At 36.1% G+C, this 13,645-nt stretch overlaps 3 protein-coding genes and 1 long non-coding RNA gene across 4 annotated transcripts in view; 3 read left to right on the top strand and 1 right to left on the bottom strand.

Annotated features, from left to right (window-relative positions):
* Positions 692-1,579, top strand: LOC104751722. Its single transcript, XR_761864.2, has 2 exons — positions 692-1,007; positions 1,220-1,579. It is a non-coding gene; the product is annotated as an uncharacterized LOC104751722 (long non-coding RNA).
* On the top strand, positions 4,483-8,436 carry LOC104751721 (probable pectin methyltransferase QUA2). Its single transcript, XM_010473732.2, has 9 exons — positions 4,483-4,954; positions 5,380-6,112; positions 6,207-6,336; positions 6,430-6,670; positions 6,750-6,963; positions 7,079-7,254; positions 7,335-7,638; positions 7,727-7,871; positions 7,954-8,436. The coding sequence occupies exons 2-9, from the start codon at positions 5,418-5,420 to the stop codon at positions 8,113-8,115; spliced, it is 2,067 nt and encodes a 688-aa protein (XP_010472034.1). The 5' UTR covers positions 4,483-4,954; positions 5,380-5,417; the 3' UTR covers positions 8,116-8,436.
* LOC104751720 lies at positions 8,761-11,276 on the bottom strand. Its single transcript, XM_010473731.2, has 4 exons — positions 10,804-11,276; positions 9,645-10,719; positions 9,413-9,559; positions 8,761-9,335 (listed from the first exon to the last, which is right to left on the bottom strand). Exons 1-4 carry the CDS (start codon positions 10,852-10,854, stop codon positions 8,824-8,826), a joined length of 1,785 nt encoding a protein of 594 aa, XP_010472033.1. The 5' UTR covers positions 10,855-11,276; the 3' UTR covers positions 8,761-8,823.
* The window catches only part of LOC104751719 (14-3-3-like protein GF14 epsilon), a 1,860-nt gene continuing 1,592 nt past the window's right edge, over positions 13,378-13,645 (top strand). The window contains exon 1 of the mRNA XM_019238063.1: positions 13,378-13,549. Within this exon, the coding sequence (XP_019093608.1) occupies positions 13,483-13,549 (67 nt within the window). The 5' untranslated portion in view covers positions 13,378-13,482. The remainder of the gene's footprint in view (positions 13,550-13,645) is intronic.

The following is a 13,645-nucleotide window of genomic DNA, read 5'->3' as shown; positions in this document are numbered from 1 at the left end:
TATTTTTGTTTCTACGTTTTGTAAACTCAAGCTATGATGACTTTTCATGCAAAAAGACTGTAGCCATGTCGATATAACGGAAGAGATGATGGAATGGAATGAAAGGTAGTGAAAAAGTAACTTTATTTGCGTATCTTTTGTAACGTTTGGACCGTTTTGTCTCTAATATATATTTGTTTTATTCTGAGTTGTCATCTAATACATCTCTTCATCTTACGTCTTCATAATACTTTCCCCAAAACTATTTTGTAAATCATGCATTAAGAAAAAGAACCACAGGAACAAAGATGTTACTCTCATGGATTAATTACACTTATCTGTTTGTTAATTTAACCATCTCATCTCATGTATTAATTACATTTTTTGTTAAAGTCATAGTATATTTTGACCCAAAAAAATAAAATAGTATGTGTTATGCATATTGACAATGGCGTTACAAAATTACAGTATTCCTCGGTCAGTCGACATCGGTTTATACAAAAGTTCAAACTATGTCGGTGTCTATTCCATCTTATCACTTTTAAAGCACAGGAAACAAAATAAGTCGCATGTGACGACTTGAATCAAATAAATCATTATTTTTTAAGTAAGAAAATTAAAAGATTTCATTGAAAACAAAATTAGGTAAACAATTGACGACTACCCTCGGTGGTTTAAGTTTAGCTATCTCTATCTACTCTTTAATTTTTCTAATCAGCAAAGCTAAAATTTTCGTCGTTATAAATTTCAATCAGCAAAGCCAAAGGATATGTATGTTATCGCCGCTTCGAGAAATGGGGATTGGGTACTACCGCCTGCTCGATCAGATAGCTCTCAAGCGCTTTTGATTGCTCTTACTGAACTCTCTGCTCCCCTGGATAGTAAAGGCCGGGATTCCTACCTTTGGCGTAACGCTGCAGGATTATATCGCCCTGTTTCTCTGCCAAAGAGACATGGGAGCAGCTAAGGATTCATTATCCGGTCGTCCCTTGGGCTAAGGCTGTGTGGTTCAAAGAGCATGTGCCAAGGTTTGCCTTTATTACATGGTTGGCTATTCTCTCTCGCCTTCCAACAAGAGATAGGCTGCATAGCTGGGGGTTGAATATCTTTGCATCTTGTGTTCTTTGTTTCAATGGGATTGAGACACAAGAGCACATTTTCTTCACTTGTCCGTTCTCCACAAACCTCTGGGGGTTCTTTGCTGCTAAGTTCTTTCCTAATCCTCTTCTTACTCTTTCAGATATTCCTGCATGGATTCTCAATCTCCGTCAACCGCATGTCGCCAAGGCAATCACCATCATCAAGCTTCTGTTTCAGACCGTGGTTTATCACATCTGGAAGGAACGAAATGCCAGGATCTTCTCATCTGCCGAATGCTCCGCCACATATCTCCGCCTCTCCATTGATCGTACGTTGCGAAGTCGCCTCCTCTCATTTCCTGGGACTGTCTCGCAGCCAACCTCTCTCCTGGAAGTTTACTTTAGTCGTCTCTCTTATCTCCTTTAGTAAAATTTTATGTTAGTTTTTCTCTTTGTTCTTGTGGTAATGGGTTATTTTTGTAATCGGTATCTAAATATGTAAACTCTAATTTGAAATGGAATCTTCACGTTAAGACCAAGAAAAAATAAAAAAAAAATTCAATCTTTTTCCTCATCAACCATGAATGTCAAATTTGTAAGATTCGTTTTTATTTTACAATTTTCAAGCGTCGGCATAATATTATCCTGGTAAAGTAAAACTCTGCTACTGATAATCTATACATACTTTTAGATTCATAATCTCTGAAACGTCACTGGTCCATTTTGACCTATGGACAAAAAATTACATGTAGAATTCCAAAATTAAATCTATCACACGATCATCACGTGTTTTAGTTCCTCAAAGCCAAAAATGTGTCTGTGTACACACACAAAAAACAAAATTCTGATTAATAACAACACGTCGGTAAAGAAATCCTAAAGGATACATTGCACGTCGCCTAAAGATTCACATAACCATAGAAATTTCCAGAGAGACTCGAGTTAACTAACCATTTACCAATTCTGTTTTTGTTTTGTTTTGTGTGCATAAGTTTTGAATAAAAGCTTTTGCATAAATGTTGAATCAAGAAAAATTTGGGAAATAGTTAAACATCACATGTGATCCAGAATTAAACGATCCGTGAAGTTTTCCTTTGTCACGGTCCGCCACAACACAAGAAAACTCGAATACCGTGCAACACTAAAACTTATCCACGTTTATTATTATCTTTGTAACCAAACATAGTCTTGTAATCGCCTCCATACGGGTGTACGTTTACAAACACCGTCACATATGCCACGTCAGATATATGGAGCCACCGACATATTACCTCGTTTCAAAATGGGACCCACAACTCCCCGTTTTATCTACTACTATTTCAGTTCTCAAAAAAGAAAGAAAAAAAAACCAATTTCTTTATTCTGATCAGTTTATAATTATATATATATATATATATGGTGATGCACTGATCCAATAAATTCTGTTCAGACATAAGAATGCAAGAACGAATATAATTATTTTGCAGTCTTGATATAATCACTAATCATTATTTTAATCACATATGGTTAATTTTGTTGAATTTACTAACTCCATTTGCTCTTTAAAAAAAAATATTTTCAGAAGTTAATTTTCATATAAATTAAAAATATATATTCATATTTAGTAATTATATATGCACTACATTTTCACACTAAACACCTTTTTATGATTATACTAATAGTAATTTAATAAGTTTTAAATAATCTCAATTATGATTTTTCTTAGAATATAAAGATTTTTTTTAGGTTATAAAAATATATAAAAACGTAAAAATCAATCTCTCTGAAACGAAAAAAAAAGTTATTAAAAAAATAATAGTATATACTACAAACAAATAGGTACACACTACGATGGCATAGGATACAGGCAATACGGCAACGGAAGCCATAAATTCTGTAACTACGGAGTAGTTAACCTCTAATCTTTTGGCTGATAAAAAAACTTTAATGATTAATTGGCATTTATGAGCTAAAAGTGATTATAACTATGGGTCTTACTTGTGTTTTTCTTTTGCGTGTGAATAAACAGGTCCAGTTTTAAATGGGTGATAACTTAATTTTTCATCACATATGATTTGTTTTACTTTTACCATGCATGCATGTTTAAAATGTTCAGTCTTTTGATGTACCATCTCGTTTTACCCAAATGTCAGTATTACTTATCTCTTCGTTTGTTTGTTTTGTTAGTATAGATTCTATAGAATCATACATTTCCCCAAACACAATAAAATTATAAATTATGGAAGGATGCTTGGTGTGTGGTGTCTCTTTGCATATTGGAAATTTGTGAAACAACCTGATCCCGTTCTCTATCATGGGATTTAACTGGTATTTCATCGTCGACGGAAAAAACTTAGATAATCATTATTTGTCTTCTTACTTGTCAAACAATTATTATGCAAAAAGGGAAATAATAATTAATTTTAGGGGTTCTTGATTGTATTTTCTGTTTAAAATGAAGGTTAGAGACAAACGGAGAGGGTTGCTATGAGAAATACTTCAATTTCTATCGTCTAAATTCTAAAGGCTAAACTATAGACATTCGTACAAAAGCATGGCTAGTTTTGTGTTACGCATTAATCATCCAAACTATGTATACAATGTGGCTGACTATATATTACATTCTTACGGTAACATTCATATTTAACGTTGCTTATATATATATATATATATATATTCGCACGTCGTTGTTTTATGTGATGTTATGTCAAATCATCCGTAGTATCTTTCTTTTTGATAAGTACAAACATATACTAACAAAATTGCAAATATAGTTTAACAAGAAGAATTGCAAAAATATCACCATCCTCTCCCACTTTATTTACGTACATGCAGGTTTATAATCCTACTATATATGCATGAAACAACTCACTCGTCTTAAATAATACAATATATAAGAAAATTTCAAATGAAAAAATTGTGTATATAATAAAAGATCAAATATAGAAAAAGATAAAATAAAAAAGTAAAAAATATCTAGGAAAATACATGATGGTGTGAGTGGAAATTTTGAAAAGTACAAAATTATTAAGCATCTTCTATTTTTGTTTTTGGGTTTATTTTTGTTAACTACTAGTAGTAGTGTTGTTATCCCGTTAAGCATCTTCTAATTTTTTTTCAGTCGAAATTGGGATTAAAAAGAGTCAATAAATACAATTTGTTTTTATGCACCGCCAAGACCTGTCATCATGGAGAAGAAAGAAAGAAAGAAAGAAAGAAAGAGAGAGAGAAAGGTGAAGAAAAATTTAAAAATAGAAAGAAAACAGAGCGTGAATTAATACGATTATGTAGTTAATTAGACATCTACCCATGGGAAGCTTCTCTTCTTTGCTCCCTTAAATACGCTCTCACACCCAAACAAACAACACTTATTATTTTTAAACCCCAAAATATAAAATAAAGTAACAAATTATTTATTCAAGGCGAGAGAGAGAGAGAGAGTTAAGATTCCTCTAATTTTTCTCTCTTTCTTAAATTTTTACAAAAAAAAAAAAGAAGGTAATATAATAGAAATCGAGCTTGCTAACGGAAGTGTTTCTTTAATTCATCATTCATATACAATTTTTTTTTTTTAAATTATAATTTCCGTTCTCTCACGAGCTGTGTCGAGATTTGGATCCATACAAAATCTCCACGACGCTCTGCTTCTTCTTCTTCACTCTCTCTCTCTCCCTCCCACTGTTCTCTCCTCCAAACTCTTTTAGAAAAAATACATAGAGAGATAAAAGATCTCTCCCAGCCCATCGCAGAGAAGAGAAAGCCACGAAGAAGACAATCTGATTTAGAGGATTCTCAAAAATTCCATATTTTTTTTCTTGAGGGAAAAGAAAAAAAAACGAGATTTTTAATCTGGTCGTTGTGTGCGTATCTGCCGCACCAAGAACACTACTCTAAAAAAAGGAAAAAAAAAAACAAAGGTTTATTTTTTTTTCTTTCTCTTACTCGGTTCTTTTTTTCTCTTGATTGGGTGTTTCTTCCCCCTTGATTTCTGGATTAATCTATGGGGGTTGGTCGGGTTTTTTCTCCAATTTTTCTGGGTTGTCCTTCGATTTCGATTTCTACGTTGCTTGATCTTTATCTGATATCGAGTTACTTGGATTCCTCGAGCTGATTCTGATTCCATATGTGCTCAACACTTTGCTCATAATTCGTGGATCTGTTTATGTAAAGTTGGAGTCTTTTTTTGTTTCAATTCGAAACGCGTGATGAGATCGTTGATTACAATAGTTATATACTCAGCTCAATCTTAATTTATTCCTAAAGCTTCAATTTTTATTTTTCCAGGTACTAACCTCTCTAATACGAGTTTAAAACTGGGTGTTTGTTTTTTTTTTTTTTACAGGGATCTTAGATTTACAGCTAAAGAGAAAAGAAAAGAAAATGTCGATGCCACTACAGCGTGGCATCTCTGGAGTACGAGTTTCTGATAGCAGTGATGATCTAAGAGACTCTCAAATGAAAGACAAAACTGATAAAGAAGATTTGATTCGTGGTCGTTCTACTACAGATTCCCACTTAACCTTGAGGTTTCCTTTTGCTTTCCTCTTTACTAGTAACCACAAGCACGGCGGCGATAACGCTTTCCCTCCTGATCCTTATACTGCAAGGACCAGACACAGATTGATGCTCATGTTTCTTAAGATCAGTTTGGTTCTTATTGTTGTTTTTGCTCTTGCTGGATCTTTCTGGTGGACCATTTCTATTTCCACTTCTTCCAGAGGTCATGTATATCACAACTATAGGAGGTTACAGGAGCAGCTTGTTTCTGACTTGTTGGATATTGAGGAGATTTCTCTTGGTCCTAATCGGTGGAAGGACTTGGATTACTGTAATATAGATGATTCTGAGAATTTTGTTCCTTGCTTTAATGCTTCTGAGAATCTTGCTCTTGGTTACTCCAACGGTGATGAGATTGATCGCTTTTGTGGCCCTGGATCAAAGCAAGAATGTTTGGTTTTGCCACCGGTGAAATATCGTGTTCCTCTTAGGTGGCCCACTGGTAAAGATGTCATCTGGTTAGCTAATGTTAAGATTAATGCTCAAGAAGTTGTCTCTTCTGGTAGTATAACCAAGAGGTGATGGTTTGTTGCTTCTTTGGGTCTCTCTCTTGCTAAAGTTTGACTTGTTCCATTGTTAAGGCTTCGTTATTTTTTTTGGCCTTTTTTACAGAATGATGATGATGGAAGATGACCAGATATCTTTTCGTTCAGCATCTCTTATGTCTGATGAGGTTGAAGATTATTCCCATCAGATCGCCCAAATGATTGGGATTAAAAATGATAACTTCATAGAAGCTGGTGTAAGTCACAAATTTGAAAGAGTTGATCTTTTTATCTTTCTCAGTCAGATCAGTTTCTTATTCGCTATTTTCTTCTTAATGTCCTCGTTTCAGGTGAGAACTATCTTGGATATTGGATGTGGTTATGGTAGCTTTGGTGCACATCTACTCTCCAAACAACTTTTAACCATGTGCATAGCAAACTACGAAGCCTCGGGTAGCCAAGTTCAGCTAACCCTCGAAAGGGGTCTCCCTGCAATGATTGGTTCTTTTATATCAAAGCAATTGCCATATCCTTCTCTTTCCTTTGATATGTTGCATTGCTTAAGATGTGGCATTGATTGGGACCAGAAAGGTAACAATTTGATGAACATCCAACAATCTTTCCTTTGATATGTTGCATTGCTTTACAGTGCTGTTAATATGCTTTGCAGATGGCCTTCTCCTTGTGGAAGTCGACAGGGTTCTGAAACCCGGAGGTTACTTTGTTTGGACATCTCCGCTCACAAACGCTCGTAGCAAAGAGAATCTTAAAAGATGGAACTTTATTCATGATTTTGCTGAAAGCATCTGTTGGACTATTTTACCTCAGCAAGACGAAACAGTTGTCTGGAGAAAGACAATCAAAACCAAATGTTATAGTTCCCGGTCAGTGACGCACACACCAATATTGTATTACAGAATCTGCATATGGATTACATTACATTACATATATGGCTATTTTATCAAGTCTTCTAAATATGGATGCTTTTCCTATAAACAGGAAACCTGGGGTAGGCCCTTCTGTGTGTACCAAAGGGCACGACGTTGAGTCTCCTTATTACAGGCCACTTCAGATGTGTATTGGTGGAACACGTAGCCGGAGGTGGATTCCCATTGAAGGCAGGACAAGATGGCCTAGCCGATCTAACATGAACAAGACTGAACTTTCACTATATGGTTAGTCTCCTTAGTTGCACCATTGCTTCTGAATCCATATTGTCTGCAGTTTTTGATTCCTGGGGTTGGTTTTTGTTCAGGTCTTCACCCCGAGGTGCTTGGAGAGGATGCTGAGAACTGGAAAATAACAGTAAGAGAATACTGGTCTCTCTTGTCTCCTCTGATATTCTCTGATCATCCCAAGAGACCAGGCGATGAAGATCCATCACCGCCTTACAACATGCTCAGAAACGTATTGGATATGAACGCTCAATACGGTGGTCTCAATTCCGCATTGTTGGAAGCAAAGAAATCAGTATGGGTGATGAACGTGGTCCCAACAGCTGGACCTAACCACCTCCCCATGATCCTTGACCGTGGCTTAGTCGGAGTTTTGCACGACTGGTGAGTCCGTCCTAAAGTCTGTTGGGACAAAACAAAATTTGGTCATGAATGTTTCTGAACATGATGAACATCTCTTTTTATTCTTCAGGTGTGAGCCATTCCCGACTTACCCGAGAACATATGATCTGGTGCACGCAGACAATCTCTTGTCGCTTCAGACAACTCAGCGCCGCAGAAGTCCATGTTCGCTCATGGCTATCTTCACAGAGATTGACAGATTACTTCGTCCAGAGGTACGAAATTTGTATACTTTTTGGAAAGAAAGATTATTAATCGTTTCTTGAGGTGGTTTCTAATGAAAGAACTTTGGTGCAGGGATGGGTGATCATCCGTGACACGGCACTTCTGGTGGAAAAGGCGAGAGCTATGATAACGCAGTTGAAGTGGGAGGCTCGAGTGATAGAGGTTGAAAGCAGCAGTGAACAGAGACTTCTCATCTGCCAAAAGCCTTTGACCAAAAGACAACAATCACTCTAAAGAAGAAGAAGAACATAGACACAGGTGTTTCTCTCCACTTTTTAATTTTTTGTTCCAAGCCTCACAATTTTTGGAATCAATCAAAACTGTGTTGGTGATACGGGGAAGAAAGGAGAAAGAGAATGAAAATATATCCCGCCGGGGACGTAAGACCGCCGGTGAAATTTCTTTATCTGGTTTCGTGAGTTCCCATTTTACAGAATCTAGATTTTTTTCTTTTTCTTTTACTATATAACTTTGGTTCTATAACTTTTATTATACAACGAAAAGAATATGATTCATATTTGTGAAGAAGTTGTTTATGAAATAAGTTGGAAAGCTTTCTAGTAAATTTTTCACTTGCTTGTTTGGTTAACCGAATCCGATATATTTTTATCCAATATTGTACCGTACCGGAACTGAGAGTATATATACTCTTGTCAAACCGACGAAATTAGCTACGATTAAGTTGAACCGGACGGTATATATTTGGTTAGTAATTACATGTTACACGAACCGGATCAACTCAATGAGTGTAAAACAGAATGAAAACGAACCGGAAACATTTTTTGTTTGTTTGTTAGAAAACAGATTTTGTATTTCAAAGAACAGAGATGACTTGGTTTAAGCTACAAATGTGATTTGTGAAGATATGGACTCGGGAGCTGCTATGGTGGAGATCTATTTGCATTGGCCAATTCATAAGTTTCATACAAAAAAATGAGATTTTCAATGTGATGGTGTCTCTGCAGCTGAAGTTTTCCTTAGCTGATGTTGGCTCCTTCTGCTTTTGGATCCACGTCCCTTTCCAATATTGCCTCGGTGGTGAATGCTAGGGGAGGCTGTTCCCACAGCTTTCTTGGTGGATGTTCTTTTGCGCCGGTGGTGCAAAGAATCTCCGCCACCAAACGCAGCTCTCGCTACACTATCTTTGAGAACTTCCCTGGCTCGTTGTGGCTTAATGAGCTGCTTGTTAAGATAAACCAGCTTAGGGAGAAGGCCAGAGACAGTCTTACGCAGCTGGTCCTCACCGATATTGTTCTGAATCGGGTTTCCAAGAATGTTCAGAGCGACGAGAGAGTTGTAGTTGGCAACGAGCTGGCCTATTGCTTTGGTGGTGGCGATCTTGTTGAAGCTAAGATCAAGAACAATGAGTTTCAGCAATCTGTGTAAGCCTTCTACATTGCTGATCTTGTTCCCGGCGAGGTATAGTTCTTTGATCAGTGTACAGTTCGATAAACCTGATCAATAGCTTTTGGTTAAGACAGAGAAGCAAACAAGCATTGTATGGATTCTATTTAATGACTTCAAAACTTACCTTGTCCTATGCGCGAAATACGATTGTAACTGAGATCGAGCACTCTTAGGCGTGACAAATCTCTCAGTCCCTCGATAACACTGATCTTGTTCTTGGACAGGTTCAATGCGTGGAGTCCCTTTGGAAGTGATGCAGGAGTAATTTGAACTGCAATGAACAGAACAATGTTTAGTAATCATCATCACACACACACACACACACTTCAAAAAACTTGTAACCATGAGTGTCTAACCTATGAAGTTGTTTGATAGATCAATGGACTTGAGGCTGGTGAAATGTGAGATACTTGGGATCGCTTTCAAGCCTATGCTCGAGATGTGAGCCACGCTCGAGGATTTGCTCAGCGATTGGATTAGGCTGTTTGCATGCACTATAGCCTCCGTAACATTACCGGACTGAACTACATTTCGTGAGGGTGATCTCTCTGTATTAGGAGAAGTAGGGAAGCTGGCCAAGACATTCTTATCCTCGTTGTCTAGAAGAACTGTGGCTTCGATATCGAGGCCTCTTACCCACTCGTCCACTCGTTTCATCGAAGAGGATTCAGCAGAGAAGGCTACCCACTGATTATGACGAGGCCATAAGTTTGATGATTGGTTTGTGAACTCAGCGCAATTGTTTGTAGATTCTTCATCATGGCTCGATTGGTTGTGCTCAGCAAAGTCAGAGGTATATCCAGACTGATGGTTCTTGTTCAAAGGCTGTGACTTTAAGGAAACACGGTGTTTGTGAAGGTTCCTATGGCTCCATAAGAACAGCTTCCACCAGAGCCGACGGCTCCCAGAGGGAAGTATTTGCATGGACGAGTGTTTCTTGAGCATCACTCTATCTGCACTTCTATGAGACCTCACTGATCCAGTACCAACCGGAACGGTCTCTCTTAGGTCATGGAGATCAGAACCTTGGAACCGGCCATTGAACTTGCTGAGGGTGGAGCAGGATCGTTTAAGCTTAGGAGAAGCTACCCAAGCCGTGGCTCTGCCTAATCCTGGATCACTAACGTGTCCACCTTCCTCATCATCATCATCACCATTTTCAGAAGTATCTGTTACTTCCTTGACAATCTCCTTGCTTTTAAGAGATTGAACAGCTCTGGCTCGTTCTTGATCTTCGAATTTAGGAAACTCACGGTCCGTTGAATCCTTGTCGTCGCGTTCATCTTCGCCGTCATAAGACTCTTGCTTGATAGGACTGTCCTTGTCGTAACCTGCGATGTTAGGCTCGTCATTCTCCAGAGGCTTCACTGGCTCCTCCAGCCTGATCTGAAGGATTCTCTGTGTTTTCGGTGGCAGAGGTTTTGAATTCCCCTGTTTCAGTCAACAGAACGAGTTCAACAACGCAAAAATTAATTCGCCGGGAAAAAAATTCAACAAGAATACTAAATACGTTACCTTATGTTTCTTCCTATTGATCAATCCAGCAAAGCAGTGTAACATCTTCATTATCTGAAAACTAAGACTTAGCCGTAATCTATTGGAAGTTGCGAGAGCACCAAATCGATGACTATAGAAGAAAGAATGACGCCGGAAAAAAAGGAAACACTTCTTGATCCGACCAACGCCGAATCCGCGTATGTGTAGGCCAGAGTTAAAAATCGCCCTACTTGTTTCTGTTTGACCAATACAAACGACCACAGCCACTAAACAGAGAAGAAGAAGAAGAACAACAACAACAACAACAAAAGAAACACAGAGGATAGCTAGACGAAAGAGAGAGGAGGATGAAGTGGACGGGTTAATGACAGAACATGCAAGAGAGACACAGTGACTAAAATCTATGGTGTTTTCGCTAACTCTTAAAAGACAGAAAAAGATGTGTACGTATTTTATATTATTCCTTCTTCACTTTCAATTTTCAACCAAATAACATTTTTATTCATATCCTTACGTTTCTAGGATTTTAATGTATTCCAATTATATGTGTTTTTTAATGCATTTAGGATTAGTATGAAACTATGAATCCGCGGCTAATACACGGAGTTTCTTTTTAATATATTTTTCGTATAATAATGGTAGAATAATAATCTTAATGCATTGAGGAAACATGATTAGTTGGTGAGGAAAAAAAAATAATTAAAAACAAATAAACTGAAAGATATGCGGATTTTCTAAGATTTTTTTCCTTTTCTAGGTTATGGTAATGCTGCGTCAATCAGTGTTTTGAAAGTTTGAATATTAAAATACGAACTAATCCTTTTTTTTACAGAATTCGAACTAATCTAAGTGCATATCATTTGGATTAAACACATATATAGAAATAAAATAAAAATATATTTTCTACTATATATCTTACTACAAGATTTTAAAGTATTTTATCAATATTTATGTGCTGATTTTTTTGTAAGATTTTTGAAATAAATTCTGCTGGATATGTAAGCATCAGGTCCGGTTTGTTGCGTCCGGTAGCCGCAAGTAACGGCGACCATCGAACTCTCTCCTGCTATGTAGTCCACCCAATCTCATATGGACTCTCCTTGGTTCCACTCAATGGTAACCGTCGATGTCAGATATCTATGGATCCCACCATCACACAAGCAGCTGTTTTGATGACGTGGTTAGATATCATTGGTAGGGACTATATACAAGTAATGGTCCCTTATGTCGTGTCACATGCTCCTAAAAGGACCAAAAACACTCTCTAATCAGTCAGTTTTGTTTTGGGCACAAAATTAAAAATACTAAAACTCATACATGACAATACTTTTATCCAACATCATTATTGCAATAATATAAAGTACTTTTAGGAGATTTATATATTATATGGTTTATGCAGTATACATTATACAACCACACTTATTAATAATGATATTAGTGATAGCAACGTAAAATTACTGTAATTCCGTTCGATTTAAGACATGAAAATCAAGTTCCAGTTAATATATATATATACACTCTATTATTGTACGAGGACAAAAGAATCAGATACATTTAATTAATTTAAAAAATGTTAGTGCTTTTTCGTTTTATAGGATTCCCCCTTTCACTTTCTTACGAACTAAAAACTCATGAAACTTGGCACATATCATCAATTTCTTCACACAATCTCCACCAACTTATTAATTCAAAACAATTCCAAACGGTTGTAACTTGTAAGAAAATTACAAAGTGGACGTAAGCGATATGAGGTTTTAAAAACATGTTGCCCTTGTTTTCGATTATACGTGTCGTTACAAGTTACGTTAACATACCAAAGAAAATATCTCCACTTTGTTATATATGTGTTATCTCCACAAATTAAATCTTATTAGATTTTGGAGGAATGACGCAACTTATACTAAACAAAATTTAAAGAATGGGTCCATTCCAAATATAACGATACTTCCGACGACTTGCCCCATCGATTATGTTGGTTAAGAAATATAAAATATTGTTTTTATTATTTTTTTTTAAATGTCGTTCCTCGTTAGGCCGTGAGGGAGATTGAAACGGTATCACACAGAGAAAAAGCATTGCGATTTCGTTAAATCTCTTCTATTGGGTCATAAGTTTGGGCTTTTAAAAAAGCCCATATTATCATGCGCAGGTACATCAGCATATGGACTTCTCCACCTACCTTTATTTCTGCCTAATCTTCTTTTTACTTATGTTTGTATACAAGCATAATAATGATTAATTTCATCTACATTTTATCTTAATATATTTTTTCTAAAATATTCAATTTACATTTATTGAAAACAAATATAACATATATTTAATCTAAATTTAATTAGCAAAACAAATGTATAAATATTGTTCATTTTACAGATATATACCTATCTTTCTTATAAAGACAAATATCTAGAGATAATAAATTTAAATTTACTTAGTAAAACAAATGTAGATATATTGCTTTTTTTACAACAACAAAAATATATCTTTCTATCTCCCTTATTTTTTTTCCTTTATTACAAACTTAGGTGTATCTTTTTTTTTTTCTTTCTTTCTAGTATAACTAGATCTGCGACTACGCATAACTGGTTTCAACAGTCCCTATATATATTATCACTAACCATATATTATATATTTTTTTTTATCAAAGCATCCCTTAATTCACATAAGAAACAAAGACCGAGAGAAATAGGAGATCAAGTTATGGAGAACGAAAGAGAAAAACTCATTTACTTGGCTAAGCTCGCCTGCCAAACTGAAAGATATGATGGTATACATGTTCTCACATATTTGTCCTTTTCAAACAAAAATATCGTCGCATGTTTTTTTTTATTATTATTATTTTTTTTTTTTTTTTTTTTTTTTT

This window comes from Camelina sativa, chromosome 16, assembly GCF_000633955.1.
Source record: "Camelina sativa cultivar DH55 chromosome 16, Cs, whole genome shotgun sequence".
Lineage (NCBI taxonomy): Eukaryota > Viridiplantae > Streptophyta > Magnoliopsida > Brassicales > Brassicaceae > Camelina > Camelina sativa.
Note: the sequence above shows the minus strand (reverse complement) of the source record. Positions and strands in the feature narration are given on the sequence as shown.